The sequence below is a fragment of the Falco rusticolus genome, chromosome 5 (genome assembly GCF_015220075.1).
Source record: "Falco rusticolus isolate bFalRus1 chromosome 5, bFalRus1.pri, whole genome shotgun sequence".
NCBI lineage: Eukaryota > Metazoa > Chordata > Aves > Falconiformes > Falconidae > Falco > Falco rusticolus.
Genome location: NC_051191.1, coordinates 559,908 through 582,067, shown reverse-complemented (window position 1 = coordinate 582,067; position 22,160 = coordinate 559,908). Strand labels below are relative to the sequence as shown.

Below are 22,160 nucleotides of genomic sequence, written 5' to 3'. Positions count from 1 at the left end.
GCATCGAAATACTGTTTCAGCTATCTCCTTTGGTGGTTTTAGTGTCTCAGTGAAATGTTTACAAAGGCTCACTTCGGCCTAGGGAGAATGATTTCCCTCCGTTCCTCCACGGGCAGCAGAGGGGAGCAGGATCCCACAGGAGAGTCTAACCCACCTACGCCACATTCGTGCCCAACACTTGGCCGCACACGTGGTCTGCACCTTTCCACTGTCTGTCATGGGATGCCACAGCTGTCAGCTCCACCAAGTCACAGCTGCCCTTTGGAAATCCCTGCAAAGGCTGTTTTGGGCAATGATCTGAGCACGCAGGAATCCCTTCTGGAAAGACAACTGAGGGTCCCTTAAAGGTGCGTCAGGGGAAGGTTGAGAGAGGCACGCTTTGCCCAGATCTGGCATGCCCTGCGGCCCCATCTCCCTCACCACTGGCTCACACTCCTTCAGAAATGAAGGGTACCATAGCTGAGCTCTGGTCACCGCTTCCCACCATGCTCAACAGAAACCTGGCAGATGCACAGCGCAGGATTGCAACAGACAGTCCTTCTTATTCACCTCTATTTTCCCATATTAGTCTCTGCAGACCAATCACAAACAGTTCACCAAAGTTAAGCAATATCACAGAGAACTTTAAGAAATGACTCTTATCATCCCTCCTGAGGATAGGCTCAATGGTCAAGGCCACAGTGAAATCTTCCTTTTCTTGTAAAAGTTAACTAAAGTTAGTTATTAAAGTGTTGCCAGTATTTAGGGAGGTTCTGAAATGAAGAACAGCACAAGATACCTGCACTGCCTCTGAAAATTTCAAGGATATCTTTTTCCATAAAATCTTGGTGTGGCTTCTTCTGAAGAGCTTCCTGTATCAGGTACAATTTTGACTTGCCGGTCAGGATATGGGATATGTGAAGTAATGCTTATAAATGAAAAGTGTCTAGTCATATGTTGTTTTTCTTGTAAAATGTAGAAGTTTTCCTTGTGGAATTTGTCTGTATTTTTCAAATGTTTGTATTGCAGAGCTGAGTTTGTGAGTGCGTATACACAGATTGAAAAGTAGGACAAAGCATGTTAATATTTAATTATTCAGTTAAATTTACCAGATTTTTGTGTACTTCTTAGTCAATATTTAGGATAAATTAATAAAGAGAAAAAAGTATCCCTTTGTTAATCCCCTCAACAAAACGACACATGTCAAAAATATGCATTGCCGAAGGTTCACGGATGCGGGGGATTAGTAGTGGAGTTACATTTTTTTTATGTGTGAGAGATGGTAATGCTGTTAATTGCTGGCCCAGAACAGGATCAGAGGCTATATGGAATAAAACCGAACCAGGATGTTATCTCTGGGGTTTCAGTTCAGACCTGGTCTTGGTCAACAGTGAGTGAAAGTTGTTACCTACCACTCAACAGCTGTGCAGTACAAGCTTGGTCTGTGCTCCTGTTCCCCATGTGTGAGTGGACACATTAAAGAAGTAATCAGAGGAACTGTGCTAATTAGTGGTGTCCCACAAGGAGTCCAAGAACTTCACGATGGGAGCACTCTGGAAAGGCAGTGTGCGTTGCTGGAGTACGGACCTCTCTTTTAGGGGGTTTGCGGAGGACGTTGGCCTCCACTACACTGCTACTCATTACAATAACCCCACTTTCTTTAAAGCATCTTAAGGAAGCAATGGTGCCAACAGCCAAATAAAACCTCCCCATGCAGAGGGCACCCTATCTTTCTTAACATACAGGGGAAAAAAATGAGAGTGAGCAAGAGGAAGGCAATACCTGGCTGAAGTCACAGCTGCCAACAGAGCCCGTGGGAGAGGGAATGAGACTAGAAAAGCTCAGCTAGTGGGGCAGGTGACTAACAGCAGTGGTCACCTAGCTGCAGCAAGGTACCACACCATATGGTCTCATTTACCTGCCAGGAGGCAAGTTGAAGGCACCTTCCACTGTGCTTCAGGCGCCCAGGCTGGTTTGGTTAAACTTAACTTGAGTGATGCCTCATGACACCACAGTCTCTAGAGCAGACTCATGGTTCAGCTTGATGAGATTCTCAGGGCGATGCTCCAGGTCTCCTTCTGCAGCTTTAAGCCATCAACCCGAAGATAACCTGGAGGACAGCCAGTAAACTGGGGTTCCTAGCAGGAGGGAAAAAATACATGCAAAATACTTACACCTTCCACAAGACCAGCACTAATAAACCAAAGGACATTCGGAGAGTTGTAAAGAGGCATGTTGTACATTGTCTGAGACTGGGGTATCAGATTTGTCCTGAGGAAAGAACAAAGGCTGGGCAAGGGGCAGGAGTGACAACTGAAGTATTCACAAAAGCTACAGCAGCTGCAGCACTGGGGATAATCTGAAACGAAAGAGTAACCCACGCACTTTTTGCTTTTATGGCTTATGAACATTTCATAGGGAACAAATAGTGCCTCGTGTGCCCTACAACGTAGTGAACAAACCTATTCAACAGGACTTTCAGCAATATTCCTTTCTGCAACGGGAAGTCTATAAGACTGATACACAGACCAGGAAACAGAGCAATTCTAAAATCTTTAATAGATGAAACTTGTTCCTGCAAATCTAAGCACACTCTGATAAACTAAATAAACCAATTTTTTCACTGAAATTTCATCACCCTCAGGTTTGGAGCTCTGACGACAACAGAGAGGGTGACGGTAGTGTACAATTTCAGGATCAGGGTTTGATGTTAACTGACCTTGGATCAGCGTCTTGAATGAGCTTAGATTTTGAGTTTTAATATGTTAGAATAATTACCTGCCAGTTTTTGGAAAATGTTACAGGTCTAATTTTTTTAATGTTAAAACAGATAATAAAAATGTTTAATCCATTGCCAAAATAGTGATTTTTTTTGTGGAAAAACAGCGTATCAACAAAACCAGCATATCTAAGAGGTTCATCTGTCATTATTTGAACTTCTACTCATCCATTAATTTCCCCAGAACAAACTAGGAGGAAACTAAAATGAAATCACTTGAAATAGGTCAATAAAGGGCCCTGAGCTGTAGCAAAGTTTCAGGATGGGATTCACATTTTAATGCCAAAATTGCCATAGATTAAAAGCCTTCCATCTGTTCATAATTATGCAAAATGCCTTGTGCCACTTTAAAATCTGTCCTGTGATCTCTCCAAATATTGAGTACACAAGAACCTGAATCAGAAATGCACATAGGCTATTTCAGTGCGAGTCAGGCGATAGACCTGGGTGAGGAGCTAATGTCGGTTGGGCATCTCTTGCAAGCCCACCAGCAAGCACCAAGGCGCCGAGCCGCATTTGTGCTAGCGGAGAGAAAATGCAGAAAAATGCTCTATTATCAGTGTCACAAAAGACTTTTTACTTCCCACAGTACATCTTTGTCTCTGAGTCGAAAGAAAATAGAATAGGATAGAACAGATTAGTTCCGGTTGGAAGGGTCCTACAGTGATCATCTGGTCCAACCATGGCTACCAAGAGCAAGTTCCACGGCTCCTGTCTAGGACTAGTACTGTTTTAAACATGCAGTGGTGGCTGCAGCAGAGAGAAATGTTTTAAGATAGTACATCTATTTAAGTTAATTTAACATGGAAAGAATGTGGGGATAGAGAGAACACAGTAGGCAGCACAGTGATGCCATTAATTAATTGCTGAAAAATACCCAGTGGTATCGACTGCAACGAATCTTGAATCTTCTGATGTGTAACGTGGACTTCAGGGGTCATTTCTGGAGTGACTGAGGAGAGTTTCTATTCAGCACAGACATGCAGACACGGGTTGGGAGAAAGCAGAAAACAGTATTTAGGTCAGACATCGCAAAAATTGTTGGTGAGCATGAAACATAGGAGAAGAAGCCCAGACAACCTGTGGAAATAAATCTTACAAATAACAAGCAGCAATACCGTGCTTTTTTACTACTGAGCCTAACCTCCTCATCACACAGACCTGAGCTGAAAGATTCAGCCCGGTCTCCGAGTATGAGAGAGGATGGCTGAGCCCTGCCTTGGCTCTGCCTTTCCCCTCACAAGTCGGCGGGTTTCAGCGAGATCCCAGCCCTCCCAGCAGTGCCACAGGGAGAAACCTCTAGGGATCTGCTTGTTTGTTCTTTAAGAATTTAGTCTCTCTCGAAGGAGGTGGGTTTTGGTTGTAGATGGCTGGCTTTGAGATAAATTAACTCGTAATCCATCTTCTCCACTTTTTGGCTGCATCTTTAGGAAGAAATAGAAAACACTGCCCTGCAGTGGGAGGAGGAGGAGGGCAGGACAACATCTTGGCAAAGTGAGGCGGGTGTCTCAACCATCTCTCTTTTGATCTTCAAAGGTGGTAACGCTCAGCTTGGAGTTCACTCTTCTATGCCACGGCCACCTGCCCCGCAGTACATAAGGAGCTAACCCTGTTCTTCATTTCAGGTTTTTAAGTGACTAAGGCCAGAAAGAAGCACACACGAGTCACCATCTTCACCTGATACTTCAGTAGAAATGGTTGAACCTGTGGGCAACCACTATGTTGTAGCCAGACCTGTGTACTCAGAGAATTTGTTCAATGAAGAGCATGAGAAACTGCACAGATACCATAAAACCCTTTGGGATCACCTGAAACTCTGTTTTCGGTAAGGGTTTTTTTTATTATTTTTAAAATATAGATCTAAGAAACAGATCTTGAGCTGCTGTTCTTGGACAGCATGAACTCCATCCTGACAACTTCCACCTCAGATTCCAACAAAGCAAATTAAAGCTCATTAACCAAATGCAGCATCAGATTTTTTTGAAGAATTTTAGCTGCTATTACCCTTAAAAGTCTTCCTGCAGTTGTATCCCAGGCAGCTTCTCTTTTCCTGGGCGCTTGGCAGCACAGACTCTGGGGAGACCTTATTGCAGCCTTTCAATACTTAAAGGAGGCTTATAAGAAAGATGGAAAGAGACTTTCTAGTAGGGCATGTTGCGATAGGACAAAGGGTAATGGTTCTAAACTAGAAGAGCCTGCATTCAGCTAGATATTGGGAAGAAATTTTTTTACGCTGAGGGTGGTGAAACACTGGAAAAGGTTGCCCAGAGGGATGGTAGATGCCCCATCCCTGGAAACATTCAAGGTCAGGTTGGATGGGGCTCTGAGCAACCTGACCTAGTTGAAGATGGCCCTGCTCATTGTAGGGGGGTTGGACTAAATGATGTTTAAAGTTCCCTTCCAAACCAAACTATTCTATGAAAATTTTGGTTGGAAGGGACCTCTGGAGGCCATCAGGTCCTCCTTGAAGCACAGCTAGCAGAGGAAGTTGATCAGGGCTGCGTTTGGGTGAGATTTTGACCTCTGGCAGCCTGTACCCGAATCCTCCCCCCCTTCATTTCCCCTCTGTAAACAGGCTGTGACTCAGCCGACCCGTTTACTGACAGAGCTCTGTCCTCTTTGTGTCTTTACAGCTGCTCCCCACAAAGGGTCAAAAAAATTGCCTTGGGTTTTTTTCCCATCACCTCATGGCTGCCAGCATACCGCTTCAGGGAGTGGATCCTGAGTGACATAGTCTCCGGCATCAACACGGGCCTCGTGGCTGTCCTGCAAGGTACCTGCGGGAAACGTGCCCTGCCGGGCTAGGGGCGAAGGGACTGCTGCTCCCGCCTGCAGTACACGTCACCTTCCCCGGCCCCCTGTCCCCACAGGTCTCGCCTTTGCTTTGCTGGTCAATGTCCCCCCTGGTTACGGACTCTACGCGGCGTTTTTCCCTGTCCTGGTCTATTTTATCTTTGGCACATCCAGACATATATCAGTGGGTGAGTTCAGGCACGCCGCCCACCCTCCTCACGGCTGAAGTACGCGCTGCCCCTTCGGGTCTCTAACGAACGCCTTGTGCTGCTCAGGTCCCTTCCCCGTCCTAAGCCTGATGGTGGGGGGAGCCGTCACCAGGCTGGTCCCCGACGACAGCGCTGCAAATGGCACTTCCACGAATCTCTCAGCAATAAATGAAGAGAGGGTGATGGTGGCTGCATCTGTAACCGTCCTTTCTGGGGTTTTTCAGGTTGGTAAACAGAGGTGTGTGTGCCTACACACGTCTGTATACACATATATGAACAGGTGGAGGGCAGACTGACCTTCCTCTTCGGTTTCTGCTTGGCATGGTCACCAAAGTGATTCTCTGCCCCTTCCCACGTAACTGACCTTGGCCCACTGATTAGGAGGCATCTGCCCCCCTGCAGTGACCAGGCACTGACCCATGCTGCAAAATCCTGGGTTTGACCAGACCTGCATCTACAGCCCACACAGCTGCCCCCCCACCAGCAAACCCAAAGCTGCTGCATAGGAAAAAAATATATTTGTGAGAGTAATGCAAGTGATGCAGACACACCAAAAGGAATAAAAGCTCTGTCTCATAAATGCCAAAGAATTTGGATTTGTCCTTTCAACAACAACAAAAAAAATTATCCTTACTTCCTACAGTTCCTTCCTTCCTAACATGTAACGTTTGTGCTTCATGAAACACTGGTACCATGTGAAAATATCGGTACCGAAAACCCTGACACTAAGGCATTGCAGCACAAACAAACTAGCAGGCTGCAACAAGGCTTTTACCGTCTGTAAGATTCTACTGCCCACACCATTTCTCCTTCCTCCAGAGGTCAGGTCAGGTCAGGTCAGGTCAGGTCAGGTCAGGTCAGGTCAGGTCAGGTCAGGTCAGGTCAGGTCAGACCAGACCAGACCAGGTCAGACCAGACCAGACCAGACCAGACCAGACCAGACCAGACCAGACCAGACCAGACCAGACCAGACCAGACCAGACCAGACCAGACCAGACCAGACCAGACCAGACCAGACCAGACCAGACCAGACCAGACTACTCCTCCCCCATCCAGCCCCCTCTCCCACACTCCTCAGGGCTGTTTAACCACTTAGTGGGAACCAGCTACAGCTGCACATCGTCCATGTCAATCAACCCACTGCCTCTGAGGCAAGCCCACAGCTGCATGTTATCAACGCTAATCAGCCCACCGCCTTCAGTCCTCTACACTAAGGAGGTTTATTTTAGCTATAAAATACAAATAATAGGTTTTAACTGCTTTAGTGATTACTCTTACTAGTGTTATGCTCCCTGTTGCTAAATTTCAACTTTGATTGCAAATCTGATGACACTATCATCTGGATCATCCTTAACCCCTGGACATATGGGATTAGGTGAAAATCTTTGTTTCCATTAAACACGGTTCTCTTTGTCACAGAGATTGCTTAAAAGCACAAGGAAATCCCACTGATGTATGGTCATTTTGCATTTCAGTTGCTCCTGGGAATCCTCCAGTTTGGATTCATCGTTATTTATCTATCACAATCGTTAATCAGTGGTTTCACAACTGCTGCAGCTATCCATGTGGTGGTGTCTCAGCTGAAATTCATGCTTCAGCTACCTGTCCCTGGATTTAATGTACCATTTGGCATCATCTATGTGAGTGAAAGTGTTCATTATTTGCTAATGGTGTTGAAACCTGGGATGTATATCTGACTGCAAGGCAGTAATAAGAGAACTCAGCATAAAAACAGCCAAGCAGGAGGAAACACAAGAGAAAAATACAGAGGATGTGTTATTAGCATATGACCAATCTTTAAATTTATTGCCAAACACCAAGTTACACCCCTTGGGCTACTTAGATAATATTTTCTACTGTGTGTTGGTGTATTTTAATTGTGTTCAGCTTTGCCTCAAGCATTTAATTATTCACTTTTACCAGGGTGGTATTATAGATATTAAACTTGGATATGACTCTGTGAGGGCTGTTGGATGACAAAGGAAGAAAGACAGGGAAGGGGGAGCGGAGAGAGGCACCTGCTCAGTAATTCCATTGCTCACGTTTCCTATCGTGCACGTGTGTGTTGCTCCGATCCTCCCTCAGGGGGTGCCAGGAGGAGAAGGTCAAGAGGCAGTGGAAAGGGTCTTTCACAGAGGCTTTTGTCATTTGGACAGTGCACACGCACATTTTCTGGGGCTTGCAGTCCACACTGTGCCACAGGGAATAAATCCCAACTGTTGCAATCCATCCTCAGAGCGATACAGGCTCTTCTGGAAGGGATAACGGTACTGTGCCAGGACACTATTTCTAAAACACCCCACGTTTCTTCCTGATTTTGCAGACTCTGGAGAGCGTTTTCAGCCAGATCACAAAAACAAACGTCGCTGACCTAGTCACATCCCTTGTTGTCTTACTTATCGTGTTTGTGGTGAAGGAAATGAATGATCGATACAAAGCAAAGTTACCAACTCCCATCCCGATCGAACTCCTTGTGGTAATGGTCACTTGCCTTTGATTTCGCAATGGCTCCACCACTATAGTGATATGGGAAGCAGAGTTTTAACTATTTCTTCTCCTGTTCTGCATTAAAAGTTGGGTTATCATTTTACCTATAAGGAAGAATTGGCAACACTCACGGGCTATTGCGAGATGTTTTACCTCTACTAAAAAGTTTTACCCTGCTTAGCTGTTCTCGGCTGAATACATCTGTAGTGAGTAAGATGTTATATGAGTTTTTCCCTTGGATGAAACTGTCTGTGACACCAGCCAGCTGCAGTCCCACAGCTGGCCTCTCTCTGAACCACACCAGCCACTGAAGTCCTGGCCATCCATGGCCAAGCACAAAACAGATTTGCCCTCCAGCAGCAGAGAGTTTTGCCTGCCCTGACCAGCCGTGGGGTGGGGGCAGCCTCTCACAGGGGCAGCAAGCTCCTAAAGCCCTGGAGGATGTTGCTGTAGATGCAAGTAGCGCTTGTTTTCCCCCGGAGTTATTACGGCACCTTGTTAGAAAACACCTGGTTTGTTGGGTGGGATGTTCTCTGTTGTTAGTGAGATATTCTGATATATGCTCTGTGTGATTTATGAATTAAACCCGCGCCTGTAAGGTGGTTCAGGAATGACATCTGGACAGCGAAGAGTTGTGCAGACTCTGGGCATAATTCTGTCGCTAGTGATGAGACTGGAGGGTGCCTGGGAGAGGGAAGGTAATGGGGTTTAATAGTTTCTTCACACTCTGGCTGGAATGTACCTAATGGAGATGGGGATTTTTACCTTTCAGACAGTCTTAGCAGCACTGATTTCCTATTTTGTTAATTTTGAAGAAAAATTTAACGTAGCTGTCGTCGGAAAACTTGAAGACGGGTAAGTGATTTACTCAAAATTCACCAGTGGAGCAAAATGTTGTCTCTAGTTTGTCAGCGTTAAATCAGTTCAGCTATGATTCTGATTAAAATAACTGGCTTCATTTTCTTTCAGTAGGTAAATAAACATTTTGCTCTCAACAATATAAGGAAACACTTTCAACAGATAAAATTACTCACTAGAGCACACCTACTCAACAAAGAATACACTGCGACATGAAATAATTGCATGCTTCATTTTCTAAGACAGCTGTTGAGCAGGAGGTTGATGTTTGTCCCTTTTAGTGAGCTACTCAGTCCTGAACCCCTCAGTTTCCCCTGAAGTACATGCACAGTTCAGCAGCCACCACCAGCTCTGGGAGGCCACCAGGACACTGCACAGTACTCCTGCCTGGTCCCATGACTGGCCACCAGCATCTCCCCAGGCACCATCAACCCCCAGAGGCCTCAGCGTCTGCTCCTCCAGAAGCACATCCATATAGAGACTACATCCACATATAGAGTATATATCCATATAGAAAGTACATCCAGCTATGCCATATTACCAGACTTATTAAATATTTGCTTAGGTGTCTAAAGTGCTTCAATGAGTCACACGGGGATTATTTTTTTTGGTCGTAATTAAGTGAAATCCTTCTGTGTGTGCATTGCCTGTGCAAGGGCCTCAGCGCTGTGTGAGATCTGACATGTCCAGCTAGAATGCAGAACTGTGCATGCACCTCAGACAAAATAAGCTGTCGCTGGCCCTGGCCCAGTAAACGAGACACAAGCTGAGCCAAATGTGGCCAGAGTCCCTGTCCTGAGTAAGGATCCCCCAAAGTTTTATAGAATTCAGACCTGCAATTCTGTGTCGCATGTCTCCAAAGTGCTCCGTCTGAGGTGGACCACTGCCTTGCTCCCTTGCTTGACAGCTGGTCTGCTTAGGCATATCCTTTACGAGCCGAGCTTTTTGTTTTTCAGATTTCAAGAGCCTGTTGCACCCGATGTAGGTGTCCTCCAAAAATGTATCGGCGACAGCATTTCCATCGCAATTGTTGGGTTTGCAGTAGCCTTCTCCGTGGCTAAAGTGTATTCCATCAAGCATGACTACCCAGTAGATGGCAACCAGGTAGGCAAATCACACATAAATCAATACCATGTGTTTGTCAATGGGAAATAAGTAATTTCTGGAATGCTTTGCCTTGTGAATAACAGTCATGAAACAGCTTTTAAGAACAATCTCTTTTGTTTTTATTTCAGGAACTGATTGCCTTTGGGCTGGGTAATATAGTTGGTGGTTCATTCAAAGGATTTGCCTCCAGCACTGCTCTGTCGAGATCAGGGGTGCAGGAGAGCACAGGAGGCAAAACACAGGTATAGAAGACAACAGATTATGATGGCATTTAATGCAGGAAAGCTCCCCTTTTTCCTAGCTGACCATAATACCTGCAGAGAATTACTTACGGTGGAATTGTTCTCTCATGCAGATTGCTGGTATTATCTCAGCTGTCATCGTCTTGATTGTGATCTTGGCCATTGGATTTCTCCTGGCACCATTACAGAAGGTATTCACCAGTTTCACCCAGTGCTTCCTCCTGCTTGCTGGAGACAGGACTGTTCTAGGAGTCACTGGGAGTGTTCATAGGCTTCAGTGGGAGCCAAACAGGGTTTTGCATAGCTTGGTTCTTCTTCTCAGATCATGACAGAGAGGACCACTACACCTGGTCCCTCAAAGGGAATGCAAGTGCCCAAACACCAAACATTACAGCACCAGCTTTTAGGTGCCCAAAATAAGTGGGATTTGCAACCTCAAGTCAGATACCTGCACTGCACCACAGCTAGGGGGGTTCCAGGGCAGCAATACACCAGGAGGAGTTCCCTGGCCTTTCAGCTGCACTTTGGCCCTATTTGTATGACCTTTTTTTTACTTAAGCCTCAATGTTCAACATTTTCTTTGTTTGCTTTAAAATCCAACATGTATTTTTGTCTTTTTAACAGTCAGTCCTTGCATCTCTGGCTCTTGGTAACTTGAAAGGCATGCTCATGCAGTTCAAGGAAGTAGGCATCCTGTGGAGGAAGGACAAGTATGACTGTGTAAGTTGAGTCCCACAAGCATTCAGGAATGAAGCACACTGGAAAAAGTCATCTATTATGCAAATTTCTTACAGGTTGTTCCTTTGTTATACCTGCCTTCACTGAACAGAAAGTACAATAGTGGAGTGTCTTTTTTTGCTTGTATAGCCCTTGCTTGTGTTTTACCTTTTGTCCCACCTATTTTGAGTTGATTCTCTCACCTAACTTCATGTTCATCCATTTCATCAGAATATATTAAAATATATTTCATTACATAAAATCAAATATAGAAGGCAGTTACAGAAAATGTCTAAATACTCACAGTGTTGGCCATGCGTTCACATTCTCATGCAGCCTGTTAGATGGAAGTTACACAGCAAAAAACAAGTGACGACCATGGCTTGAAGGGTTTACTCCAAATGGTAAAGCTTGTGGCTGGAGGGCAGGACCGCGTACTTCTAATACTCAGAAAGTTTAGGCTCCTGCCCTTCTCACCAGCCAGTTTGTTGTGTTCCCAAATGGTTCCAGGCCTCAGTTTTCCCAGATAGCCGTTATTTACCACACAAAAATGCTTTGAGATCTGTGGTTAAAAAATGTTCAGTATTATCTAGTCATTTGTGCTTATCAGTCATGTACATTCACAGCACCTACATTTGCACATTTACTTCTCTCAGCTTTACCAGGATCCTGATTTACTTGTAACCTTGCCTTTCTGCTGGATTCTTGAGTACTTAGTGAACCACCTATAGAAGATCCACACCTCTGTTGTTCTAAGCCTTGATTGTATAGGAATTGTCACCCCTAGAAACACCCCCTGGTGCCAGTCATTGAGTCTGACCCCGTGTTACAAGAAAATACTTTAGGAAACACGAAGCCCCTCACCAAAGGCAGGTGGACAGCCCGGACCAGATCTGAGATCTGTTGCTGCTCCCACACTGTGCTCCTGACCCAGGTCCTCGACATGCTCATAACTGCTGCCACCCACCTGCTCGTTACAGGTTATATGGGTGGTGACTTTCTTAGCTGCCGTTTTTCTTGGCCTGGATATCGGGCTTGCAACCGCCGTGGCATTCCAGCTGCTGACCGTGGTGATCCGCTCCCAGCTGTGAGTACCTGTTGGATGTGGTTAAAAATATCTTTTTTCCTCCTGTTATAAACTAACTCCCCCTGTACAGAGAAGGCCTACAGTCACGTGCCTCCGAATGTCCAACAACTGTGCATGGAAAATCAGTTTCCAGGCATAAACCCTTGGATGTGGGGTCCCACTTCAGCCTCACACTGCAGCTGAAGTTGCTTTCTCTGATCCTTCCCTTCCACCAGGCTTCAGTATAGAGTACAAATAATTGTGTGTGTGTGTGTGTGTGTGTGTTTGTTCACAGTCCAAGCTGCACCCTTTTGGCCAATGTTGGGAGAAGTAACATCTACAGAAACAGGAAGGATTACACCGATGTAAGAAATGTCAAGTTTCTTCTATTATCTGTTGCGTTTGTGTTTCTACAGCAGATGTTGTTACTGATGCTTTTGCTTCATTGTACAGATCTATGAGCCAGAGGGAGTGAAGATTTTCAGGTGCTCGTCTCCTATCTTCTTCGCTAATATTGAATTCTTCAGAGAGAAACTCATCACCGCTGTAAGTGTCTGGGGCTGTCGTTCTGAAAATATAAATTGCACAACACATTAAGGTGAATACAATTTCCCACAGTCAGTCCACAGTTCAAAGATGAAATTTTCATGAATTATTCAAATATTGTTGCCACTCCTGTAATCCCATGTGTACTTAAGCAAGAGAACAGCCTGATTCATGCTGAACTTATATCATAACAACTTATATACACATTTTAAGTCCTTTAGAAGGAAGTAGTACAAACATAGAGACTATAAAGGGGCATTATTTTATTAGCATTTCTATTATTTATACCAAATAAATGCTAGTTTACTCATCTCGCTGCAAAGAACGTAACCACAACAGTCAGAAGAAAAGTTGAATGAAATCACGCTATCAAAGATGTCTTCAAGTCTTCCATGACAAACAGGGTGAAGGCAGCCAATCTTTCTGTAAGCAGCACAGCCAGCCGGGACCCTCGAGCCCTCACCATGCCAGAGGGCCCCGCCATCCCTAGGCTGAACCAAAGGTGCCCTCATAACCTCCCCTTCCTGCTGCTCTTAGCAGGGAGTCGATAAGCAGTGGCTACCATGAGCTTGGGTAACGAGTAGTTCATTCTTCACAGGAGGGACTGAAACTGGCAGAGGAACTAGGGAATCCGAGACAGTCGGGTCTCCGTGTGCTTGGCTTTCACCTCGGAAGAGCCTGAAGGGTTTTCCCTGTGAGTGCAGATGCTCACACCACTCTCTTTCTTTACAAATATGAGTACTTCTAACACCTCCTGCCTCCACCCACTAGATTGATGAGGCAGGAGACTTGCAGGAATTTAGTGTTTTCATAACCCTTATTAGCCTAATTCACCTGATCTGATGTCTAATTTTGTTAAAACCAGCTAGGAAGTTCAGGAGACATATGCAGCCAGCATGATCAACTTTTTTTCTTCTTCCAGAAAATAAAAAGGATGGGTACACAACCCGTGCTGCAGTCAGGTGCCACGGAGCAGATACGACCTGTAAGCTCTCTGATCTCGGCCATCTGGGTGGCTGTCTCCATTACAAAGTCGAGTAGGACACACTCTGGGCTAGCCAGCACTGTACCAGCCTGCTGGAGTTACTGGCCTGTGCCACAGCATTGTCACTGCTGTAATGCTGTCCATGCTGGTGTTGTAAAGCTAGTACAGATGGGCCTGCCTGGTTCGTAGTCATACCTGTAGACATCTTTCCAACCAAGACAAAGAGCCTTGTTTGAACTGATGAAAAGTAGTAGGCAACATTAGGTCCAAACTATGCTCATCCTGATTGTAAAGAAAAGCCACGTACGATGTTGTGTCCTTCTCCTGGTGCCATTGTTTGGGTTCTTTTAATTATTCAAAGTGCCGTTTCTGCAGGTTGGCTTCAACCCACTGAGAGTCCTGAGGAAACGCAATAAAGCTCTGAGGAAGATCAGAAAGATGCTGAAGAAAGGAGAGCTGCAAGTGACACCCGTATGTAAGGCAACTCCATCTGGGGGGCAGTTAAGCAACCAGCTCCCTGGCTTGACATGGCAGAGAAGTGCCTCCGCTCCTAATTAGATATGCTGTTCTCCAAGTTGCCACTGCATGACATAAACGCATTTCAAAAATAAGATTTTAAATGGCTCTCACAGTTAGAGACTTACAGCTTTACCACGAGCAGAGCTTGTATGTGTCCACTGGAGTTTCATTTGGCATCAAATGGCAGAATCAGATCCCACAGAGGTGATGTTCATGCTACATTAATGGTAGGATAAAGCTGCGTTTCTCCCAGCACAAATCCTGCATGCTTTTTGTCAACTTGTTCCAAAATTACTGAATTAAAGCATATCAGACAATTGACTTCAGGGAATAATAGAAAGCCATCATTAACTGATTATGATAATGATTAAATGACTGATGAGAGGAAAGCCAACATTTCCAGACTCCTCCAGACAAAGGACAGAACTTTTTCTAGCGTAAAGTGCACGTGGGTCCTGCTCCATCTCATAGGAGGATCAGCTTTGCATTGCTACCGCTCTTGCCCTTGTGTAAGATGCACTACTACCCTGGCTGGGTCTTAAAAGGAAGTATTAACTACGACACTTTTCTCTGTCAACACAGAAAGGCTTGATTTGCACGGCTAACCATGCACATGAGTCAGATGAAGAATTAGACAACAACAGGATAGAGGAGCTGGACCAGCCCACCAACATGACAGATTTGCCCGTTCAGATCAACTGGGGTGGTGACCTCCCCCCTGGCATCACTGTGCCCCGTGTCGACATCCACAGCATCATTCTGGATTTCTCATCCGTGTCCTTCCTTGATTTTTCTGCCATGAGAGTCCTCCAAAAGGTAATTGTAATTCACAAGACAAGTTGATTATATGAAAGAAAAACATGTGACTGCAATTATACTTGAGATATGCTTGAGGGAAGGGATGGCACCCAGTGAGACCTTTGACAGGCTTGAGGAGTGGGACAATGTGAACTTCATGAAGTTCAACAAGGTCATACGCAAAGTCCTGCACCCGAGTTGGGGCAACCCCCATGGTTGGGGCATGAAGGAATTGAAAGCAGCCCTGAAGAGAAAGACTTGGGGGTACTGGTGGATGAAAAATTGGACATGAGCTAGCAATGTGTGCTCACAGCCCAGAAAGCCAGTTGTACCCTGGGCTACTCAAAAGAAGCGTGGCCAGCGGGTTGTGGGAGATGGTTGTCTCCCTCTACTCAGCTCTAATGAGACCCCACCTGCAGTGCTGTGTCCAGCTCTAGGGCCCCAGCACAGGAGCAACATGGACCTGTTGGAGAGGGTCCAGAGGAAGGGCACAAAAATGATCAGAGGGATGGAACAGCTCTCCTACGAGGAAAGACTGAGAGAGTTGGGGTTGTTCAGCCTGGAGAAGAGAAGGCTTCGGGGAGACCTTGTTTGTGGCCTTTCCACACTTAAAGGGGTTTTATAAGAAAGATGGAGAGAGACAAGGCCTGTAGTGACAGGACAAGGGGCAATGGGTTTAAACGGAATGAGGGTAGATTTAGATTGCATAGAAGGAAGCATTCTTTATTATGAGGGAGGTGAGCCCCTGGCACAGGCTGCCCAGAGCAGCTGGGGCTGCCCCATCCCTGGCAGTGTTCCAGGCCAGGCTGGATGGGGCTTGGAGCAACCTGGTCTGGTGGCAGGTGTCCCTGCCCATGGCAGGGGGGGTGGACTAAGATGATATTTAAGGCTGCTTTCAACCCAAACCGTCCTGAGTCTATTCTGTGTTTCTAGCCCGTTTTTAAAGGAAGACATCCCTCTATGGATTGGAAAGTCAGTGGCAACCTTTGAGTTTATGTGAATATTTAATGTACATTTTCCATAGAAAATGTTTAGGAAATGGATTAAATAATAAATCTGAATTTTCTTGGAATTAGAGTGTTGGCTGTGGCACCCTTCCTGCACTTGCTAAGATTTTGGAAAGCTTTACAGAAATGTACCTATAAAATACAGCTTTAAACACTTGGCTGGGAGTTGGAGCATTGGAGTTTCATTTCTGCTCCTGCTCTCACTTCCCTGGACGACCTTGAACAAAGCAATAAGAACAATATTTTCAAACAGCAGTAGCTAAAGTTAACTATCTATAACCACATAGGGTGTGTAAATTTATTTCCACTGGAACTAAGCACCTGCCACATCAGTGGGAACTGTAGTTCTGCTCAAATTCCCAGTTATAAAAATCTCTCCAGAAAATTTTGGAGTCCTAGTTTCATCATGTGTCGAGTAGGTACGATAAAGCCATACAATTTAGGAAAGATCACCTTTATCAGTATGGACTATGGCCCCTTTTCAAAAGGACTGGCCATCCCTGTCAGCAGCCCTGTGAAGAGACTATCCTACCTCTTGGTGCAGCAGTTTAGAGCTGCTTACCATCGTACATCTCAAATATCTGAAAGTGGTTTGTATATTTGCTATGGCTGATCACCATAATGGCTGATATCAGTAAAAAGAGCAGTATCTAAATGGTGCCTCCTTCTGGTTTAACAGACTTTGAAAGAATTTGTCCGGATCGACATTGACATTTACATTGCAGGGGCACATGGTGAGTAAGTACTTGCCTTTCCACCGGCATCGCCATGGATGCCTCATCCCACCGCCCTTCCCTGTCTGCCACTGAGCACAGCTGCAGAGGATCACCCCAGTTACACCTTCCAGTGCTGTACAGCGAGCAGACCCAGCTGAGCAGAGGTGTCACCCCTCCCACGCTGTCCCAGCAGGCTGGGACCACGTGTGACGGCTCGTTTTACCTATGGCCACCACTGTGCTGTACAGCTCTGGGGTATCGGGCAGCCTGGGTTAGGCATTAAGTAAGAAATGGGGCTCAGATTCCCTTCTGCCTGGCATCGAGCAAGGCAGTACCGACGATGTTGCACCCTCTCCACATCAGTAAAGAGGAACCCATCTGCTCTAATAAATAGAACAGTGCAGGATACCAGCAAATCCTGTGTTTACTCAGTGGACATGCTCAGGATATACAATTCCCTTCTCAAGGCCTGCAGGTCAGTCTGTGCTTTCATTTTGTTCCCCCACAGAGGGATTCCTGGAAAAACTGGAGAGATGTGCATTTTTTGATGAGGAGATTAAGCCATCCGTATTTTTCCTCACCATTCATGATGCAGTTTTACACATTTTGCTGAAGAAGGACATAGCCAGCTCCCCCAAATTAAAGCTCACGGAGGTAAGACTACATACAGTTTTCATCCTTTGCTACTTTAGTGCCTTTACACTATTCGCAGGCATGCAGCAGTGCCCTGCATAGCTAGCCATGTGCCCTACACCATCTCTATATTCAAAAAGTTAATGACTAAAACTCAGCTGGTCTCCAATATATCTGGAGAGCAAGACTGGCCCCTGGTCCAGGTGCCCAGCCAGCCACTAGTGAAAGCAGTGAATAATTCCCACTGGAGACTGGCCTGGCTGTGGACATTGCTTGAAGCCACCTCCCTGGGAAGAGCACAGCGTGGGGCACAATCCCAGCTCATCCGTCAGCAGTCCTCTGTCGTCACCCGTCTGGCAGGGACTGCTGCATACGCTGCAGCGGCTCTTGCAAGGCAGACTTGATGTGCTTGCATGTAGGCTTCCCAGGACTGTCTGCCTTCAAAAGGAATGCTAAGGTAGTGCAGATAAATTAGTACAGCCACATTTGGCGATGGCCTTTCTGGGATTGTTCTTAAATCAAGAGCAAGAAAGGATCCTGTGTATGTTAAATCTGTTTAAAAGTACCAAACCTAGAATGCTACTCACCTGGAAACTGTCTAGTCCCACTTAGCTGGAGTGGTCCAGCTCCTCTGCACTGACCCAGAGACCTGGCAGGGGGCATAAAGGGCTGACAAGTGAAAGCTTCCCTCCTTCCCAGTCAAATTCCCAGGTGTGTTCCAGAGATTTAAAAAGCAAGACCTTCGTCAATGTAAAAAAAAAAAAGGAGAAAAGAAAAAAAAGAAGCAATCCATTTGCTAACCCACAAATTCTTGCGTTCATTGCAGGAGAAGGGTAGTGGCAACAACTACATCACCATCCCCAGCAATGGACTGCGCAGCCGGGAGTGCGCGGTAAGATTCCCATCTCCGGTAGCGGTAGCGGCACTCCAACCACAAGCAGTGCAGCCCCAGAGGCTGCTCAGGGGAGCTACTGGGTCAGATAAGAAAAGCATCTTCATCCCTGAGCTCTTGTGTCAGCCCAGGGCACAAAGCATCCAGCCAGCTTATTGATAGGATCTGACCTCAGGCAAACCTTACAGGAAGAGTAAGAGGCTTGGGGCTCGGCTCACAAGCCTTGTCCTGTGCACCGAGGGTCTGCAGAGGGAAGGTGGGCAAAGGCCACCTCACCAGGCTCTCACCTGGCCTCCTCACCTGGCCACAGTCCCCCCATGATGAGCTCACTGCTAGAGTGTCCGTGTGGCAGAGACATCAGCATTAGTCCCATTTATCTAAATGTCTCGGGAGAAGAAGAGTCTGGAGTCAGGGATAAGACAGGGACACACAGCTTTTGTCACGGACTTAAAGAGAAGGGCAGTATCCAGCACACAGCTATCCCATCAGGAGAAAATGTCAGACCACAGCCTTCCCACACAAACACTTCAAAGGAGCAAATTCTTACATATCACTCACCAGAGGGCTCCTTACAGAGGGTGACATTTATTTCCTTTTATTTCATGCAGATTCCAGCAGAAACAAAATTTTAGATTTAATTTTCTAAAGATAATATCCTCCAGCAACACCACGTCACTTACAGAAGATGAACGCAGATACAGTGGTGAGCATGAAGACAGAAGGATAGTTTTAAACACCTTAAGAAGCATTTACTACATGTAGTTATGTTTCAAGTTTTGGAATGGCCTTGTTAGGCTTTATGCGTCTCTGTAAATATAGGAATGTATTTATGTACATATATGGAGGCTAAAATCACACAGATTTTCTTATTTCATACCTTGCTGACACCCTACCCACAGAGCTGAAGAAGCAGGTAATGTTAACCCTATTTGCATATACTTGTACATATATCTATATTATCCTGAGAGTTTGTAGACAACCTGTACCGTTACTAGAGAATATATAAATATTTGAAATCTTGTAATTTATAAGACAGAAATAATAGTTGGGAGTGATATTTTATCTTCAGCTTGTATATAACTTGTATAAAGTTTTCCTGATGGTTTGTAAGATACGTAGTAGACCGAGTTACTGAAGTTGTTGCAGGTCCCTGCCATGAGCATAGCATACATAGTGACTAACGTATCTACTGTAAAACATGAACGTCGTTACGGCAAGATGCAGCATTTTCAGATCCAGACATGACTCATTGATTTGGTTTGGGCTGATACAAAGTGCACAAGAGAAGATACATTTATAGCGAACTATTAAATAATGATTTTGGTAACTAACTCTGCATTGCTCGCTGCATTTGTCAATACACCATCGAGGTAGCTCGTGACCAGTGAGACCCAGCCTGTGTCCTGCAGCGAGTGGACAGATGTGCTGGCCCCTGAGCTCGGCTGGGGGGAGCGGTGGGTGCGGAGCTGCCAGGCGGGCATGCTGGATTGCCCAGGTCTCTTAGATGGGTGCACAGAGGACTTTAAAGAGTCCACTCCGATACTCCAGCCTGCACAACCGAGCCTGCACAACCACCATCAATTAACTCCTGCTGGAAGTCTACAGCTTGAAGATAAACTGCACACGCCTTTCAGAGAAAAAAAAACAACCCACGCTCAATGTAGGGGAGCCAAGACAGTGGGTTGTTTGACACTGATAATGTGCAGCTGTGGCCTTGCTTTGACAACGTGCAGCTGTGATCCTGCAGCAAAGTGGTTAAATAACTTTGAGGAAGTGTGGGAGGGTGAAGCAGAGACAAGGAGGAGTGTGGTCTGGCCTCTGGAGGATGATGAAACAGCATGGACAGCAGAGAGTAGCCTGTGGTGGGCAGCAGCTGGTTGCGTGGACAGTGGAGTTTGACCAATGGTAAAGCTTTTGGCAGCGCGTGTACAGTGCGTAAGCTTATGGAAGCTGTGGCTAGCTAATAGTAAACGTCTTTGCTTCACCGTCCTTGCAAAGTCCTTGCTATCATACGCCACAGCCCAAAGTGGCAGAGCTCTTAATTTAGCATAGCAACTGCTGAAGGTATGAAAATCTTCAGCCTAGAGGAAAATGGAGCCATCTTTGGAGTCTAAAAGAAATAGCAGTCTGAAATCACAAGAGTTTTTTGTTTTCAAGTCTAGTTTTGACTTTCAACCAAGCTGGGGTGACCAGAACCATGCATTTGGACTTGTAGCAAAGGAGGGCCAAAGGGAAGGAGAAAGTCTTCTGGGCAAATTTTTATCTCCATAGTAGGCAGGGCTTGAAAACAAAATTTGAAGAAAAAACAATAGAAATAATACATTATTTATTATATATTGTAACAGAAAATATGTATAATCATAGTATGAGTTTTATCTCCGTAGTATGCAGGACTTGAAAACAAAATTTGAAGGAAAACCAGACAAAAATTAGTGGGGAGAAATTCCACTTGCTTTTATAAAAGGTACATATACACATGTAACATCTAGAAAACTGAGCTCCCAAAGGGAAATGCCATAGATGTCGCATCTCTGGACCTGAGCAAAGCCTGCCATGCCATGTGGGCAATTTTTAATGCCGCTGGAGAAGATGAGATGACTAAAGGCACTGAAAGGCATAGAAGGATCGTGCGAAAGAGGAGGTGACAACTAGGAGCTCCGAAAGGTAAACACCAGAATGGAGGAAGAACTACTCTGTTAAATATTTTCTTTTAAAAAAAACAACAAAAACCCACCAAAAATCTGGAGTTACTTGATTAAATCTGCTAATGATTTATTTTTTTGATTTAATTTTTTTAATTAAATTACAATTTAAATTTAATGATTTAACACCAGCTTGGAAGATGGCGTTAAAGCGAGAAGGCTTTGAACACAGAAAGAATGAGGTAAGCTTGAAGACTGAGGTAAGAGAAGTTTGGCATTCAGAAAACACAGGCGTGTATTTGCAGACGAGTGACAAGCTGTGGTTCTGCGGTGGGTGATCACAGACTCAAAACGGTGCGGGAGACAAGGGAGACATGGCCTTCGGTGGCCATCACAGCAAGATGTTCCAGGCTGCTTTCCGCAGGCACCAGGCGGAGGGTGGGCAGCTGTGCTAGCCCTCTGCCCTCCTGAGCACGCCGCAGCAGGCTTGCTGGCAAGGCGAAGTACCTGTCAGCTGCCAGCCAGCACAACAGCGCCCAAAGCCAGGGTGTCACAGAATCGCCTTTCTAATGCAGCCTTGCAAAAACCCCAATATTCTGATTATATCGGAACAGATTTCTCCAGCAGAATGAGGAAGATACTAGTGCTGCTGTGTGATGCACAGGGGAGATGTCACTAAAGACTCTGAACTTCAGTACTGAGCCCTCCAGTTCAAGAAAGATGAAGTCAAACGGTGATTAATGAGGAAAATGGCCATGAGAATCTTTGCGGAATGGAGAGTCTGTACCTAAGGACTGGCAAAAAGAGATGCAGATACATCAGGATTTAACTTAAGAGAGGAAAGGTTATTTTCCTATAAGGAAAAAAATAATAATGTATAAACTGGCCAAACATAAACATAAGCTAGATATAGAAGACGGTTCCTAATTTCCACAGTGGTGAAATAGATAAAATATTAGAATAATAGGAGCAAAAGCCCTAAACTACTTTTAAGATAGGGCTTAACATATTTATGCAAATCACGATGCCACATCATTCCAGTGGAATCCAGACTTTCTGAGTCAGTCTGTTCTTTGCAGTCCCGTGCTCACATGCACCTATACAGACTCAGGCAACATCCCCAGCAAAAGCAAGTCAGGCTGGTGGAATACCACATATCGCACTTCAAAACCATACTGGATTCGC

At 45.4% G+C, this 22,160-nt stretch overlaps 1 protein-coding gene across 1 annotated transcript; it reads left to right on the top strand.

The window, feature by feature from the left end:
* The first annotated feature begins 585 nt into the window (after positions 1-585).
* Positions 586-19,664, top strand: SLC26A3 (solute carrier family 26 member 3). The gene is made up of 21 exons (XM_037390289.1): positions 586-860; positions 4,384-4,583; positions 5,392-5,531; positions 5,629-5,739; positions 5,827-5,984; positions 7,236-7,400; positions 8,084-8,236; positions 9,020-9,102; positions 10,062-10,209; positions 10,341-10,454; positions 10,568-10,645; positions 11,079-11,174; positions 12,152-12,258; positions 12,533-12,602; positions 12,691-12,783; positions 14,144-14,239; positions 14,870-15,103; positions 16,772-16,826; positions 17,317-17,462; positions 18,268-18,333; positions 18,942-19,664. The coding sequence occupies exons 2-21, from the start codon at positions 4,453-4,455 to the stop codon at positions 18,963-18,965; spliced, it is 2,268 nt and encodes a 755-aa protein (XP_037246186.1). The 5' UTR covers positions 586-860; positions 4,384-4,452; the 3' UTR covers positions 18,966-19,664.
* The last annotated feature ends 2,496 nt before the right edge of the window (positions 19,665-22,160 follow it).